This window comes from Silurus aristotelis (assembly GCF_946808225.1).
Source record: "Silurus aristotelis genome assembly, chromosome: 12".
In the NCBI taxonomy this organism is placed as follows: Eukaryota; Metazoa; Chordata; class Actinopteri; order Siluriformes; family Siluridae; genus Silurus; species Silurus aristotelis.
This window is the reverse complement of record NC_139585.1, coordinates 9,889,372-9,906,955: the sequence shown is the minus strand read 5'-3', so window position 1 is coordinate 9,906,955 and position 17,584 is coordinate 9,889,372. Positions and strand designations below refer to the sequence as shown.

Genomic DNA, 17,584 nt, shown 5'->3' with positions numbered 1-17,584 from the left:
CACTCAGGTCTATGACCCATGTCACGTTGTTAAAACAATACAAAAGCCAGCTTAGTTATGCTTCCCCACAGCCTGCCTTGGAGATTCAAGGAGTTATTCGTGTCACCATAGCAACCATAACAAAACAGAGTGATTAAAAAAGGATTGTGGATTTCTTGTTTCGACAAATGGACAATGTAAACGTGTACACTAAATTCAACTGTCAACTTTATAAGACGACTATCAAATATAGAAGACATTGACAGTTTTTTATTCCATTATTGCAAAATAAAAAAGTGTCAGAATTTGAGTTTAATTATAGCTGTGCACAATATGAACAGGGCACTTCTTTATTGCACTCATTTCCAACACTTTGGTTTTACAGCTTGAAGAGAGAAATTAGCAGATGCAGAGTTGTGAACTGCACCCACATCCAAGATCCATGATAATTACCTGCCAAGCTTCCTAATTATCATTGAATATAAGTAGTGTGGCTAAAGAGCATCATATATTGAGTCAATATATTGAAGTGTCGAAAAGGTCTAAAGTAACATGAGTGGAATACCTGGGGGCACTGGTGCTAAGGTTCTCACTGAGAGGCATGTCCATGCTGATAGGGCTGCTGCTGTTCCTCTCACTGCTCTCATAGCCGCTTTCCATCCTCTGGATTAATCTTGGAGGCTGAGCCATGCCACGTAGAGCAGCCGGGACTGGTAGGTGCCCCGTTGCTATGTTAGACTCGCCTCCAACTATATTCATAGGCTGGGTCTCTTTGGAGTCCATGACATCTGCTCCCATCCCAGGGAAGGATTCGTTAGACATTTGAGGGATGGCATCTTCGGGGAGTGGACTTGAGCCTAGCCGTTGTCTATCACGACTGAAGATGCTGTCGATGTTCAGCGCTTCTCGCCTAGGCCTCCAACATGGCCTGTAGCGTCCTCCACTGGAGCTGGACTTGGACTCACTGCTGGTGCTCTCATCCTCCCAGTCCCTGACATGTGGCCCAGGTTCAGATCCTCCAGCACCCGTGCCCACTTTCTTATAATCGGGCAGTCGTCCTACAGAGGATGGCCGGGGTGGGGACTGAGGAGTTGCCTTTTCTTTAAGGACATCACCTAGATATAGAATTCACATTTATGTCATATTCAGTTTAATCAGACCTGAAAGAAACAATGTGAAATAAAAATAAATAAAACGAAATGAAACAAATAAAATGGGATTACACACTCTATAATATTCTACTACTTACAAATCCTGTCAGGAAAATTCACAAGCAGGTGAATGGGCTGTGTTTACAGTTCTATAAAGTTCATACAGTTATATTGGGTATTTTATAGCTGCGATGCCATAAAATCAAAATAGATGGGCCGAATAAATGGGATTGCCATTGCTAAATAAATAGAACATAAGAGTTAAGACTATGAGAAAATGTGGTAATTTAGTATGTTTGTGTGTGCAGGCAGGATAAAAGGATCACATTGTTACCTGCAGAGCCCATGCTGTTATGTGAGCCGCTGCTGTCCTGATTACACACCACAGTTCCCTGAGAATCTGAGGAAAAATGTGAGGCCATAGACTCGTGGTGTGAGCGTGAGTGCTTATAACTGTAACTGTCAGTGGAAGAGTCTGTGCGTGTGTCGCTGGAGATGGACGGCTCCCTCCCTGAAGACATAACAACCAAAAGGACACTGATTTCACTGAGGGCTGAGGGATATGGCAAAGAAATCCTATCACTATACTACAGATTTTTATGAAATGTCTGTTTTTTCTTTACAATGCACGGTACAACTCAATATTTAGACTTGCTAACAAAGTGACAGCAGAACAATAAAGGGAAGTTGTAGATCAGTGATCAAGACATTGGGCTTCTGATCCGAAAATTGTAAGTTCAAATCTCTGCACCAGCAAGCTGACACTCATGGGCTCAACTGCTCAGATGTTTTGGAAAAGAGTGTCTACTAAACGCTATACATGTACTGTATATAAACGAAGACTGGTTTTGGTGTTTATCTTAATGTGGCCAGTTGGTGTAAAAGCACATAGAACTGTAGTCACAATTTAATTATTCAGAATAACCCACATCTTCAACATATCTTCCTCTACACATTTCATCCTTCTTCCTCTTTCTCTAGCTTCAATTTTTCTTTCTCCTACCGGAGTCTTCACTGTCGTAGCCTGCTTTGCTGCAGTGGTGCAGCTCCAGCTGAGCAGCAGGCATGTCTTGCGATGCCACAGGCGTCCCACGGGGGTCAGCATAGAGCAGCAGCAAGGGCTGGTAATGGCCCTTTATACATCGTGAAACCACGTCTTTCCATTTGGGCCCGATCTTTAACAATCAAACACACACAGCAGTCACAACACACACCATACTTTAATTAACTTTACCTTATTGAATGAAATAACTAAATGCTTGTTTACACTCCAGGAATTACCTCTTTGACATGGGCGTCATCAAAGTACATCCACTTGCGTATCTTTGTTTGGAAGAAAAACGTGGAGTAATGCTTGCCATAGTAACAGACCATGCCCACCAGGTAGAGCTCTGACTGCTTAGCTCGGTCATCCGTCACTCGGTAGAACAGCTACAAAGCACAGAAAAAAACGTGTGAAGCCGGGCTGCAAGAGCCAATCAAGCAGTTGACTTAAGTGTATAGTTAGCATGGGTACGCATGGAGCCACCCACAGAACTGTAGAGAAAGACTAAATCATTATGGGGAATACTGGCTCATCAGCACTGAGGGCATCCAGACTGATACGCTTCACAGCAATGGTTTAATGAATACATTTCACACAACAGTACTGCCATAAAAGTTGTATGATTGAAGTCGGGGTTGGGTATATCTATAGAGCTAATGATTCAATTGGATGTCAATTCGATGTTCTATGAAGCGATCAAAAATCAATGTTTTTAGAATTTCTGCATTCTGTTGATTTCATCAGCCTATATACTGATTTGTTTCCAGTATTATTATATGCTGCTAGAATCTTTTTACAAACATTATTGTGAGAAATTGCCTACCATTTTCCATGTATATAAAATATAAAAAAATTATTACAGAAAATAAAATACATAAAATGTTCCAGTATATAATAATTCCTGTGAATCTAATGCAAAACATGATGATAAATGTTCTGGTAAAAAAAATTAAATAAAAAATAAACTTTTATGGACACATTGCAGGCCTTCTAACAAATATTTTCCATCCCCAGTTAAAGTAAATAAAGTACATGTATAATGAATATATATATATATATATATATATATATATATATATATATATATATATATATATATATATATATATATATATATATATATACAGTACAGACCAAAAGTTTGGACACACCTGCTCATTCAAAGAGTTTTCTTTATTTTCATGACTATGAAAATTGTAGAGTCACACTGAAGGCATCAAAACTATGAATTAACACATGTGGAATTATATACATAACAAAAAAGTGAACTGAAAATATGTCATATTGTAGGTTCTTCAAAGTAGGCATCAAGAGAATGCCAAGAGTGTGCAAAGCAGTAATCTAAGCAAAAGGTGGCTACTTTGAAGTTTTGATGCCTTCAGTGTGTCTCTACAATTTTCATAGTCATGAAAATAAAGAAAACTCTTTGAATGAGAAGGTGTGTGCAAACTTTTGGTCTGTACTGTGTGTGTGTGTGTGTGTGTGTGTGTGTGTGTGTGTGTATATATATATATATATATATATATATATATATATATATATATATATATATATATATATATTTTTTTTTTTTTATATATATATATATATATATATATATATATATATATATATATATATATATATATATATATATATATATATATATATATATTATTTTTTTTTATTTATTTATAATAATTATAGTAAATAAAAATATAGGTAGGTGTGTGTGCGCGTGTGTCTGTGTCTTACATCCCCCAGACGCAAGCATGTGCCCAGGCTGTGGATTACGTCCTCCGCAAGGTCTGAATGGTCAGAGTCCCACACCAGGCCAATGCTGATGATCTCAGGAGAATTCATCAGAACCCGGCGAATGCGCAACATTTCTCCACAGTTACTCTGAGAAACAGAGACAGAAGAGTTTCTGTTTGACTGTGTGTCCAAGACAAAAAACACCAACTCTGTCATTGTGTGTGCTTCAATATGTGAGAAAAGGAAGGAAAAAAAAAGAGATATTCTCTGGAAAATGGCTACAAGTTCCAGAGCGGCCTTATGTTCAGCACCCAATGTTCTAGTAGTTTTCTTTGAGTCACTGCCCACCACTGAGCTGCTTGGCAGAGGAAATGCGGAAACAGGAGGAGAAACGCCTGGCGATCGGTGGCATGGCAAGCCTGACCTGTGCCCACCCCAGCTCTGCTTTTGTGCAGTCGAGAGAGAGAAAAGGCAGCAGGCGGGCATCAGGCTGGCACACGACCAGGGTTGGATAGGGATTAAAAAACAAAAAAATGCACAAAAAGTGCATTTCTCAGAACTGGCCTCAGAGCATCTAAGAGATACAGACTAATAAGCTGCAGCAGTAGGACAAACACAAACACCCAGCATCCCATCAGAAAGAAAGTAATAATGTGGGCTCTTAATCCTGTCAAACAGTGCCAAAGATCCAAAAAAATCTGAATCTTAGCTTCAATTTCTCACCACAGCTTAGTCCTGCTAACTCCAGGGATCAATTCGGGAAATGCGAGCAAGCAGTAATTATAAGTGAAATTGAGCTGAATCCTGATCTCCCCATCCATACTAATCCAGATGAAATAGTAAAATTATGACACATTCCTTACCAGAGAAACAAGCTCTAGTTTTATTTTCATGTTGTGTCTTAAAAGCATGTGGTCTAGAGGGCAAAAGAGCAATAATATGACAGCAGCTTAACGGAATAGGACAATGTGGTCTCTTGAAACATTGCCACTTTTCTGAGTATGGTGGGTATCATCAGGTGTCAGTCTTTTTTAAGTGCTTTTACACACCAGTGCATGTTTTATATGTAATCCTATGTGAAGCAGCGGCAAGGTGACGGAACACGGCTGCCTTTAAAAAGTGCTGAGGTCTGAGTTTTTCTGGTCACAGGGGATTTTCCAAAGTAAAAAAAAATTCACTAATCAGTTCGCCATAGAGGTGCCACTGAAAAGATTTGTGTTGTTAATGAACAAATACGAGGAGATTTATGATATATATTCCACAAAAAATCTTTAACATCTTTACAAAATCTCTCTCTATATAAGTGTGTTTTTGTGGGATTTTTTTCTGTGTGTGTGTGTGTGTGTGTGTGTGTGTGTGTGTGTGTGTGTGTGTGTGTGCGTGCGTGTGCACTCACCGGGCAGCTACGCAGGTCTCCCATAGTGCTTGCATTGCGCAGAAGCTCCCCAAACATGTCTGGGGTCGGCTTCTCCCTGCACTCAAGCATTCGCACGGCCTGGTTACTGCAGCAGAGGAGCAAAGACACAAACATGTCCTCAAGCACCAGCTATACACTTGTGCAAAACCACTGAATATCGAGACATTCAAGATATGTATGTGCACTTAAAAAACCCTGTTCATTCAAACAAGCTTATATTTGGAATTAAAATCCAAATGGAGTTTATTTATAAATTTGACAAAATCTAGTACCAATGTTAAAGTGTGAAACATAGATCATTTTGGTATAATAACTAGAATAACCTTTCACTGTATTGCAGTATTAGAAGGTTTTGCATATAGAGTTTAAAAACTTTCTCTGCTTTATCATCTAGGCAGATGCTTATCTGCTAAAAAAATACTGCTTTATCCTAAAACCTTCATGGTGAAAGTAGCAAATTAGCTTTTTTTTTTTTTTTTTTTTTTTTTTTTTACATGATTAAGTAATGCATTTTATACATTTAATGACTCCACCAACATTGTTTTTTCAGCCTGGAGTAAACAGGCTTTCTATTCCGTTCGGAGTACATGGAAATGTCTTGAATAATATGGTAATCGTTGTTATAGTGTGTCAGTGGATCAGTGGTTGTGTGTCAGCTGCGGACTGAGAGGAGGCATTTTGAACTGGCAGGTAACAAGACACAAGCCAGCTTGTCCTGCCTTCTCTCCATCTGCAGCCAACGCTCGACCACACCCCTGCTCCCAAATATAAATAGAGATTTTGTTAATGTTTGCATTTACACACAAAACTTAGGGAGCTACTAAAAACAGTGACCAGACATGAAACATTAAACTGTAACACAATCTTTGAGAGATATTAAACCTTCCGGTTTAAAAAAAGCAGTAAAAACTTACTACAGCTGTTACTGATCACTGTGCAGCCCTACTTATTATTGAATAAATGTAGACTGCTCACAAAAACTAATTACAGTCACTTTAAATGTCTCTCATAAATGTGTCAAACATAAGGTGTCTCTATAAAGTCGTCATGAAGCAGTTACTGGTTCTCAGCAAATCAGTATTCACTTGGAGGCATGAGAAGCAAATGAAGCTATGCTTCATCTAGAATCCATCATCACAATAACTGCAGCAGAAGGAAAGCCGTGTTTAAGCAACTAATATTTCCCAAAGCTTACTTCACTGTTTCAGAAGCATATCTACAGAACTGAACTGGCTGTCAGCATGTCCTGATAATGGGGGAAATGTGCCGAGACAGACCCCCAAGGGCTCGAACAACATCTACGCACACAAATACAGAGCCAAACGGCCACACACATTGGAGCCAATCAATCAGACTAGAGCTCTCTCTGCACGACTTTACCGATTGTCCTATTGTGATGGTTCGTATGGAAGAATGTCAATTAACCCAGCAAATGAAAGAGGCCACTGCTGTACTAGCTTTGTGTTCAGATGTTGGCTGATTAGGCATAAAAATATACATTACATTGCCTGCACTGAGATATTCCTTAAAATGCTCGCTTGTATGCAGCCTACGCACTATGGAAAATAAATTATGAGATTATGAGAATTCACAGAGTGAGATGTGGTGACATTGGGGAATTATTTATTAATCGTGACAGACTAAGGGAGGAAAATTGCTCATCTATCCAGGTGTCTAAAACTCCACATGTACAAGCACATAGTAATCTCCTTTAAATAGCTTCACCCTTTAGGATGTTCCAGAAACCATTTACGGATGAAAAACGACACTTTCTATCTTCCACGCTGTGAAGTGATGGAAATTGGAGCTGATTTAAGTTCAATTTTGTGAAGGTGACAAATAATATTCACCATTTTCTCTATTGCTTCCCACCTCACTCAGCAGTTCTGCACATTCTGGACAGCATGATTTAACAGTCCCACTAGTCCTGACGCTAAAATATCTGACCTTTTTTTCTCGGCGTCTCTTATATTAGTTATTTAGTATGACAATTTTGACCGGGCTTTCCGGTTTTTGCTAACCTTGCTGTTTCCTGTAAATTTCACAGAACATTAAGTCCATTGTGCAAACCTACATTTTTCCTTAAAGCAAGAAACTGAATTATTAATGTGTGTGTCTCCCAGGAAGCATGTATTGTATAAATCATTGCAAGTTCAAACTTCCAGGTTGGGCTACTCCCTCCTGATGTTTAAATACAAATAGAGATAATGTTTTGATTCATACACTGTATATAACATCATTTATATACATCCTGTACATTTCCCCTTCAAAAGTATTGTAACAACAAGGCCAATTCTTTTGCTTTAACTATACATTAAATACTGAAGGGTCTGAGCTTATTAGCAGAGGTGGGAAGTAACGAAGTACAAATATTTTGTTACTGTGCTTTAGATTTTCTTTGGATTAGTGCTTTAATTCACTATTTATTTTTTGGACAACATTTTACTTTCACTCATTACAATTTTATACAAATATCTGTACTTTCTACATCCTACATTTTTAAAACAGACTGGTTACTTTAGTTTAAATCTATTTGGTGAAATGATCAATGTTTTTTCATTCCATTAACCTATTTCCTGTCATTGCGTGGCTTTTTCAACCGGCCACTGGTGTATAATTTCCTGGCTCTCACGCACCACAGATGTAGACTAGTTTACGAAGCTAACAACAAGCAAGGCAGAAGGCAACAAGAAGTATGGGGCTAACGTGAATGAGACGAAAGGAGTCAGTGATGTAAACATGACTGAGAACAGAAACATTCCTGATCACCTGATCATCATCATCTTTTCTCTGTTTGGGTTCTATATAGTGTATGTTTAGCCTGGATACATTCATTAGGTAACAAAATTTGAAATTATTTTGCATTAATACATTCATATGATGTGATAGTGGAGGGAGTATTTTAAGCAGCTGATGAATGAGGAAAATGAGAGAGAGAGAGAGAGAGAGAGAGAGAGAGAGAGAGAGAGAGAGAGAGAGAGAGAGAGAGAGAGAGGTTGGATGATGTGGAGATGGTGAAGCAGGAAGTGGAGTGGATAGAAAGTGAGAGCAGCAATTAAGAGGATGAGTGGAAAGTCGGTAGGACCAGATGACATACCAGTAGAAGCATGGAGATGTTTAGGAGAGATGGCAGTGGAGTTTTTAACTATATTGATTAACAAGATTTTGAAAGGTGGAAGGATGTCTAAGGAAGGGAGAAGGAGTGTGCTGCTTTGTTATTTGCAGATGATATGTGATTTGTAGTAAGAATAGGGAGCAGGTTGAGAAGAGCCTGGAGAGGTAAAGGTACACGCTGAAGAGAAAGGGGAATGAAAGTCAGTAGGAGTAAGACAGAATACATGTATGCGAATGAGAGGGGGGGCAGTGGAGTGGTGCGGTTGCAAGAAGAAGAGGTGGAGAAAGTGGAGGAATTCAGGTACCTGGGGTCAACAGTGCAAAGTAATGGAGAGTGTGTTAGAGAAGTGAAGAAAAAAGTGCAGGCAGGGTGGAGTGGGTGGAGAAGAGGGGCAGGAGTGATTTGTGATAGAAGAGTATCTGCGAGAGTGAAAGGGAAAGTTTATAGGACTGTGGTGAGACCTGAGATGTTGTATGGATTAAAGACAGTGGCATTGAGTAAAAGACAGCAGGCAGAGCTGGACGTAGCAGAGCTGAAGATGTTGAGGTTTTCGTTGGGAGTGATGAGGATGGACAGGATTAGACACTAGTTTATTAGAGGGACTGCACATGTGGGATGTTTTGGAGACAAGGTGAGGGATGCCCGATTAAGATGGTTTGGACATGTGCAGAGGAGGGACATCGGGTATATCAGTAGAAGAATGCTGAGTATAGAGCTGCCAAGAAGGAGGAAAAGAGGAAGGCCGAAGAGGAGGTTTATGGATGTGGTGAGGGAAGACATGCAGGTAATTGGTTTGAAAGAGGCAGATGTAGAGGACAGGGGGGTATGGAGACAGATGATCCGCTGTGGCGCCCCCTAATGAGAGAAGCTGAAAGAAGATGAACAAGAAGAAGAAGAAGAAGAAGAAGAAGCTGTACTAACAAACAGACATCAAACGGGTCAGCCAAGAAAAACGAAAACATTTGACATTTATATTGTGAGAGCTGGGAACAAACCCCCTAAAACAACACCAACAACCTCCACAGAGAATAACATATCACAATTCACCATTCAAATACATACAGAAGCCATACAACAAGATGACAACCAATTTTCCAACCCCCCTTTTTTTATTAATTATTATAAGCATTTTTGCCTATGTACACAAAAGATCATTTTTGGTGTGTGTTTGTGTGTGTGTGTGTGTGTGTGTGTGTGTGTGTGTGTGTGTGTGTGTGTGTGTGTGTGTGTGTGTGTGTGTGTGTGTGTAGGAAAAAGAGATCTGAGCCTGTTCTGTGAAAACCACAGGCAGGGTGATAGGGAACGTGCACTAAGCACGCAGGAACACTCTGTACTTTTACTGCTACAGTGTGATGCAGACAGCCACACACTCTACTGCAGTGTGTGTGTGTGTGTGTGTGTGTGTGTGTGTGTGTGTGTGTGTGTGTGTGTGTGTGTGTGTGTGTGTGGGTGTGGGTGTGTGTGTGTGTGTGAAACAGGGAAAAGAGGGATGTTGGAGAGATGTAAGGGGTATGCGTGTGAACTGGGATGCTTATGAGCATGCAGCAAGTCACACAAAAAGCTCAGCAGACATCGTGCTACCCCTCATGCTCGCCAAGCTTGGTGGACTAAATGAAATCGATTTTGCTGCTGCCCTCACGTCTACTACGGAGGTCATAGCATGCTGCTTCTAAAAAAAAAATGTCTTTCATAACCCGTGTTCATAGATCGTTTACTGCTTTTTATTTGATTGAAACTTTTAAACTCTGTCACAAACCATAGAAGACACTGCAATCCACCTGGACAAATGAAGACTGATTTCAGTGCCTGATCTGCATTCCAATTGCACCCTGTCATTTCTAACACATGGCTTTAAAAGGTTACGTACTAGAAGGAAAGAGGACACATCCAGAATACACAAGAGACAGTCCCCAGTCACGACTACATTTATATTGACAGTACACAAAAAGCTTGTAGTCTCTTTCTGACATGATATAGGATTTGATAAAGACAGTCAGGCACTTCAAGAGGATAATCATCATCATCATAAATAATGTAAATACTCTCAAGGGACTCAAGATAAGAAAGATCAGAGTCGCCTGTACTTCTTTAGGAGACTCAAGTCCGACCAGACACAACATTATGGCCACCGATCAGGCATAACATTATGACCACTGGTCTAATATTGTGTTGGTCCCCTTTTTGCTGCCAAAACAGTCCTGACCTGTCAAGCATTAACAGATTTAACTTCTTTAGCAATTTAAAACACAGTATCTCATCTGTTGGCTAGCCTTCACTCCCTACATGCATAACGAGCCTGTCGCAGTGTTCCTTTCTTGGACCACTTTTGATAGATACTGACAACTGCAGACCAGGAACATGCCACAAGAGCTGCAGTTTTGGAGATACTCTGACCCAGTCGTCGAGCCATCACAATTTGACCCGTGTCAGACTCACTTAAATCAATACGCGTGCCCATTTTTCCTGCTTCTAACACATCAACTTTGAGGGCAAAATATTCATTAGCTGTAGAATATATCCTACCCACTAGTAGGTGCCATGATGAAGAGACAATCAGTGTTATTCGTTCCGATTATTCATTCACCAGTCATAATGTTATAATGTTATAATGTTATGTCTGGTCAGTGGTCCTTTAATAGCCAGCGTCATCTTCTAAGCTGTAGTTTGCTGGTGAAGACAGCTAATGCCAACAGACTCAAAACAGCTTATAAGGGATGCAAGCTTGTTAATGGGAGTGGACCTGAAGTCTCTGGTTTAAGTGTCTGAAAGAAGAATGCTAAAGAAAATTTCTTAGTATCCTTGATAATGCGTCACACCCATTACACGCGACACCTGAGTCCTACCGGAGCACATTCAGCAAAAGACTGGGACCATCAAAATTGTTTACTATCAGTGGATATCAACCTCTAGAACTCCTCCCCGTTCAGTAGGGAGCAGAGCTGACACAATGAACTCTGACAGTATCACTGTGCCATTATATGCATTAATAAAAATTTCACAATAATTACAATGTACTTTAATATATAATGTACTATATTATAATAATTTAATATAATAGGTGCAATACTTTTTTGCATTTTTTTTTATATATTTTTTGTAAATATAGAATATTTAATTTATTTTTCATTTATATTTCATTTACATGTATTTTTCTTGTAATCTGAAGCAGTCTCTGGCAAAAGAATTTTGTTTGGGATCAGTAAAGTTCTATCTTATCATAGTGTACAGATGTCACAGAAACATCCGAATAAATTCCCCTTCAGCAGCTGTAACTGGCAAAAAAAAAAAAGATTGCACACAAATCTTCAAAATTCTGACAAATACAAATACATGGGCTCTTACAGTCACTTGAACACCTTATATGTGTGATATGGGACATTCTTTGCAACATATACTACTCTCTTGCATCAGACATTTACACTATATGGACAAATGTTTATGGACACCTGACCATAAGATTCCAAAGGTTTGAGCATTCCATCTTTAGCATCCAATTGCTGTTGTTATAACTTCTACTCTTCTGAAAAGATGTTCCACTGTTGGTAAAGTCAGGTACTGACTTACGGTAAAAAGGCCTGGGGTGCAGTCAACTTTCTAATTTATCCCAAATGGTGTTTAATAGGGTTGTGCTCTGCTATAGCAGGCCATTAAAATCTTTCACCCCAACGCATGTAAACTATAGTGCATGATTGGTTCTCCAACATTGTGCTAACAATCTGGGAGAAAATTAACATATGGCTAAAAAAAAAGATTAGCCAGTAGTATGACTGAGAAGTACAATAAAAGTACATACATTTTGGGGCATATAGGCTCATATAAATGCTTGTATATTGACAATATTACTTAACTGGCAAAATGTTAATGCTGATTAATGCTAATCAGTGGTGGACAGTAACAAAGTAAATGTAATTCGTTACTGTATTTAAGTAGATTTTTCACGTATCCGTAGTTTACTCAAGTAGAGCTACATTTAGCCAAAAAGTTGTATGGTTCTTGGTTCTAAAATTTTAATAAAGTGTGCACAATGACGTGTATTTAATTGTGCAATAAATGCATTTAGAGTGATTATTTATACATGAAAGGAAGCGCTCAGAAATGTATCCAAATTCGTGGACTGCTCTGAGAATATGCCTCACTCATTCAGTGAGGGTAGCTGAAGCATAAACAAGATTTTGAAAGATAAAACTAATCAATTGGGTCGAGGCGTGGTTCACCCAGGGCATCATTCAAGCTAGAACCGCTATTGCCGCTTGGTGGTAGCTACTTAGCAGGAACAAACCGTGTAAAAGCAAGCAGAACATTTTGTGAGGAATAAGGATAGGAAAATTTCCTGACTAACTTGCTACAATACCCGTGGCCTTATTTGTGCAAATTATTTTTTTGTAGTCGTTGAAAAAAAGGTTTTTGGGCTCATGATAATTTATTAGATATCAATCAGTGTTTAACTCATTAATATCATTCTATGAAAAGATTGGTGTGCTGAGAGTAACATTAGAGTCTTTCACAAAAACTGAGTTGACTAAGTCTTGTGATCAAATTATTATTATAATTTATAGCATTTACATTATAGCCATAATAAATCATAGTACTTGGATACTATTGCATTTTTTTATGTTTACGTTTGGGCTACTGTGACTTCCAAGTACAATTGATTGCTGATTTACAGAAGCCATACTCAATCTGAGCAAGTAATTAAAGGGCTCAATCTTTAAAATCAAGTCACTAACTGATTATAAAGAATAAACTGAGTGCCACATGTGACTACAATGGAAAGAAAGCAGAAAAATCAAGTCCCATGATGCTTCTGGTGCTATTCAGGTGTTAATGGTGCTATCCCAAAACGTGGGATATTCGTTTCAGTATCGGTAATTTAGTGTTTAAAAAAAAAAGAAATGATTTCTAGTTGTATGTATTTCTAGACAAATGAAGACTTTTATGATCCAACAGAGCAGAAAAGTAATTTTACTGAGTAGACAGTAAAAGTAGTGTGAGTGTGTGTGTGTGTGTGTGTGTGTGTGTGTGTGTGTGTGTGTGTGTGTGTGTGTGTGTGTGTGTGTGTGTGTGTGTGTGTGTGTACGAGTGAGTGATTATGTAGGTAAAGTGATTATGTAGGTAAGTGTGCACGACTGAGAAGGAATCCCTCCAAGCCAAGACTTCCTTTACATCGCTCTACGGAATGGCTCTCACGGGTGTGATATGTGCAATGACAGCTAATAACGTGTGATATAGAGCCCCATTTCAGCTTCACAGGCATGCTGGGAGTATGGGCTTCACTTCCTCCATCCTCCCTTTCTCCTTTCACACACTTCTGCTATCAATTCTACAGCACAGCTGCCAGTCCCACTCAGCTGAACTGAAGCTGTAACATTGAAGTGTGGCTCATTCAAAAATACATGGTGTGTGTGTGTGTGTGTGTGTGTGTGTGTGTGTGTGTGTGTGTGTGTGTGTGTGTGTGTGTGTGTGTGTGTGACATAGTTCTCCACTTACCAGAGAGATGTGGTGGAGATGTAATGCACCATCTGAATGAAGGGGAGAGGGTCTGAAGTAGCTCCACAACTGTTACACACACACTAGAAGACAGAAATGAAATCATTAATGAAACATATATACATACATACATACAAACATATATACATACAATCACACACAAACATGACACACTCTTTACAGTACAGTTTTTTTTTTTGTTTTTTTTTTTTACAGATTTACAGTATAGCGGAGAAATGACCACTGCTACAATTCTATATGGAGGAAATATGGAATCACATACAATTGACTATAAATTATTGGCAAAAGAACAAGCAAAATTTATTGTATACAAAAAAGTTACACAAAAACACAAGAGATTCACAAAATGTCTTACGCCTTTTTTTAATAGGTGCAACAATACCAGGACGAGTAGCTTTAAATTTAACAGATACTAGTGTTATCATGATCATCTTCAAAATTCTTAGCAATATGTTTGTTGTTATGTTGTTACTGAAAGATTCATGAATAACAGTATAAAGAAATTTCACCTGAGGAACATTTAACCTGGAAGTAACGCATAGCCTTTTCTGCAAACTATTTTGCAGTTATGATGTGCACTCTGGAACCTTGTTCATAAACAATATGATAAAAATCTGATCAGCATATGCAGAAAATAAATTCTGGATGATCTGGATCATTTAAGATTTGAAGGAAAAGATAGAGAGAGATTTGAGTGTTTAACATAATATTTTTTAAGCAAAAAAACGGTTGGCTTTCAATTAATTAATTATAATAATGAATTAATTAAATAAATAACGCAACGTTTACAGTTCTTAGCTTGTTAGAGATATAACATTTTTAAGCCAGAGTTTTTGCAGAAAACAAACTTTACACTTTACAAAGACTTATTAGGGAAAATCATTTTCACCATTTATTTATTCAGATTTTATTAAAAGGTGGCAATAATTCTGGAGTCAATAGAAAAATATCATAGCGAAAGATCATAGTCATATAACTGACCTGTTCGAATAGTGTCATAGCAAACTTCTGGTGTGGGATGCAGTGTTTGGCTGTGCAGATGTCCTCTTTAGTCTCATCGGAAATGTGGAAGTGGATACGCATGAGCAGGTTCTCCTATCCAGAGAAAAAATAATAATAATTTTACCTCTCTCTGTGCGTAAAGCTGTTCGTACGTGTATGTGTGCGCTTTCCATTCGCCTTTAGGATATTTGCACTAGGGCCTTGCTGCTGTGAAAGCGAGGTATCTGCGTGTGTCGAGGAAGCTGGGCCGGTCTGTTTAGTTTGTTCATTTTTCACTGTCAGCAATCACTTCATGTTAATCTGATCAAGAGAAAAAAACACATCTATATTTCATAAGAGGTGTTTTTGAATCCCTGGCTGAAGAAATTTTAAATCAATCGATCACGCTGCTACTTCCTGACGCAGGGATACACAACAGGGAAGACAGGGATAAAGAGAAAGTGGAAGAAATGGAAGACGAAAGGAAAAAAGGGAGAAACAGCGAGAGAAACCTTCAACAAATAGTACACGGCTACATCTAGACAACGTTTAAGAAGTGAGTAAACACTCCAACTATCAGTAATAAAAGTGCGTGTCATTTCCTGCTTAGACATTAATCTGGGTTTTGTCCTACGTAGCATTGCAGATGTGTAATGCATGTAACTTGACTAAAGGAAATTATGAGTGCTGCTGATGTGTGGCCTGCATTTCTTCTACTCACGATGAGGCAGTGCTATATGAGTATAGTATAGGGTGAGATGATTACCCACTTGGCCCGATGCCTGTCTTCGCCTCATAAACGAGCGACTCATATCAAGTCCAAATTCACAGTAGCAACCAGATTTAACAGCTCTTCTGTTAAAAATACTGAGCCGAAGCCTAAAACAGCACCATGCCACAGAGCTCCCAGAGAGCTGCTAATTGAACTAAATAACACTCCTATGACGTCGTCTTTTGTGGCCAAGAGAAAAAAAAATTCTCACATGTTGAGTGTACAAAGTCCTGACACATAAAGAATCAGCTGCATATAAATAGCTGTTTAAGATAGAGCTGATCAGAGGTTCCTTCAGCAACTGAGCTTCAACTGCTAAGCCTGTGAATGATCTCAGCCATGCTCCTCAATTATCAGTATTGATGTTTTGTGTCCTTTAAGGCCATAAACAGAACCCTCATTCCTTAATCAGGTACAGGCTGAATAATCAGTTTTGGGATAAGTGAAGTGGGCAATGGTATGAATACAGCTTGTTGAATGAGTCTTCGCATACACACTACGCACTAAAATACAGTAGTGAACCAATCAATGCAAATATTGACTAATACATGAAGCATGAATGGTTGAGATAAAAATTTTATGAAGGTGCTATTAAAAAAAAAACAGTTTGTTTGTCAGTGCCACTGTCATGAAATAATGCAAAGGCAACTCTGGCACTGAGAAAACATTATTAACTACCTCTGTTTGCCTACACTGTCAATCTACCTGCTTTTGCTCATGTTCCTCGAACCAATGTATGTTTATACAATATACACACAAAAAGAACACGATCAGTATCAGATCAATAACAACAGAAATGAGGAACAGAGACACAGGAAATGTAAAAAAAAAAAAAAAAAAAAGAAGGCATGGGAGGGGTGAGACCATAACGAAAAGATTATCGAAACTGAGAATGAATGAGAGATGCAGGATAACGGGTCTTACAAAGCACTCAGCAGCGTCGTCCATGATGCCCAACTGAAAGCGCTGCTCATCCTGGAAGGTCTTAGCCAGAGCACTACGCAGGGCATCCGAGGGCAGCACCTTCTCACTGCTGTACTGGAACTGGGCAAAAATGCTCTGCAAAAAATAAAATAAAATAAAATAAAAAATAAATAAAAATTATTATTATCACTATTATTTAAAAAATAGCCCTATTGAGATCCTCATGCCATCGGTACATGCATACTCTGTGTGGTAACCTTTCACACTATTATTTCAGTTACCACTGTAGACAAGAATTCTAATATATTTTAACATCTACAAGAAATGAAAAAAATACCAAATTATCACTGAATTAACACTGAATTTAATGTTAACAGCAAATGTCAAAGAAAGGATTGAGAGGCTTAAAAGGAGTGTTATGGAGTTTGAGACTTAAAGAAATACATTGAAAACTACTTATCATTTCAAAATCAAGCATATAGGGGACCTGACTTCCCTACATTGCTCCTAATGCAAAGTGTCCTGTGAACAACAAGCACCACATTCAGGGTGTAGTCCTGATTCAAGTGATACTGGATCCACTGAAAACAAAAGCTTTACTGAAAGTAAATAAATGAGCATTGTGAAGGTCCAATGGCCACTGGGAGAAAAGATCTGTTTTGGTGTTCGGTGGTGGTGACATTAAACACTTGCTGATTGTATACTTGTTTGTCTGTTGACTATGCTAATAAAGAGTGCGATGACTTTTGTGTAACGTGTATAGTAGTTATAAGTGAAGGGTCAAATTTCTCTAGCATCCATTAGAGATGTCCAACTCTATTATTCAGATTAGTTCAACAGTTATGTTTCTTGGTTACTAATGGGAAAGTCAGGGGTTCAAGCCCCAGGTATCTGCTCCAGAGACACTGACCCACACTTCCTAATTAGAAGATATATAGGATGCACAAAAAAAATGTTC

The 17,584-nt window shown here is 38.7% G+C and overlaps 2 protein-coding genes across 7 annotated transcripts in view; one reads left to right on the top strand and one right to left on the bottom strand.

The window, feature by feature from the left end:
• LOC310734505 (intelectin-like) overlaps positions 1 to 17,584 on the top strand; it is a 147,877-nt gene that overhangs the window by 7,231 nt on the left and 123,062 nt on the right. Inside the window, exon 1 of one of the 2 annotated variants that reach the window (XM_083556636.1) lies at positions 4,074 to 4,080. The exons of the other annotated variant lie outside the window; for it this stretch is intronic. The gene's annotated coding sequence lies outside the window, so the exon portion shown is untranslated. Of the gene's footprint in view, positions 1 to 4,073; positions 4,081 to 17,584 lie in introns of those variants that run through there. 2 annotated transcript variants of the gene reach the window in all.
• The window catches only part of usp54b (ubiquitin specific peptidase 54b), a 121,995-nt gene that overhangs the window by 17,517 nt on the left and 86,894 nt on the right, over positions 1 to 17,584 (bottom strand). For 3 of the 5 annotated variants that reach the window (XM_083556444.1, XM_083556447.1, XM_083556448.1), the window contains 9 exons: positions 16,627 to 16,761; positions 14,931 to 15,044; positions 13,934 to 14,011; positions 5,306 to 5,422; positions 3,910 to 4,056; positions 2,412 to 2,561; positions 2,134 to 2,305; positions 1,465 to 1,641; positions 545 to 1,094 (listed from right to left, as the gene is read on the bottom strand). In XM_083556444.1, coding sequence (XP_083412570.1) covers positions 545 to 1,094; positions 1,465 to 1,641; positions 2,134 to 2,305; positions 2,412 to 2,561; positions 3,910 to 4,056; positions 5,306 to 5,422; positions 13,934 to 14,011; positions 14,931 to 15,044; positions 16,627 to 16,761 — 1,640 coding nt within the window. Of the gene's footprint in view, positions 1 to 544; positions 1,095 to 1,464; positions 1,642 to 2,133; positions 2,306 to 2,411; positions 2,562 to 3,909; positions 4,057 to 5,305; positions 5,423 to 13,928; positions 14,012 to 14,930; positions 15,045 to 16,626; positions 16,762 to 17,584 lie in introns of all 5 variants that reach the window. The other 2 variants (XM_083556446.1, XM_083556445.1) reach the window with 2 other exon arrangements.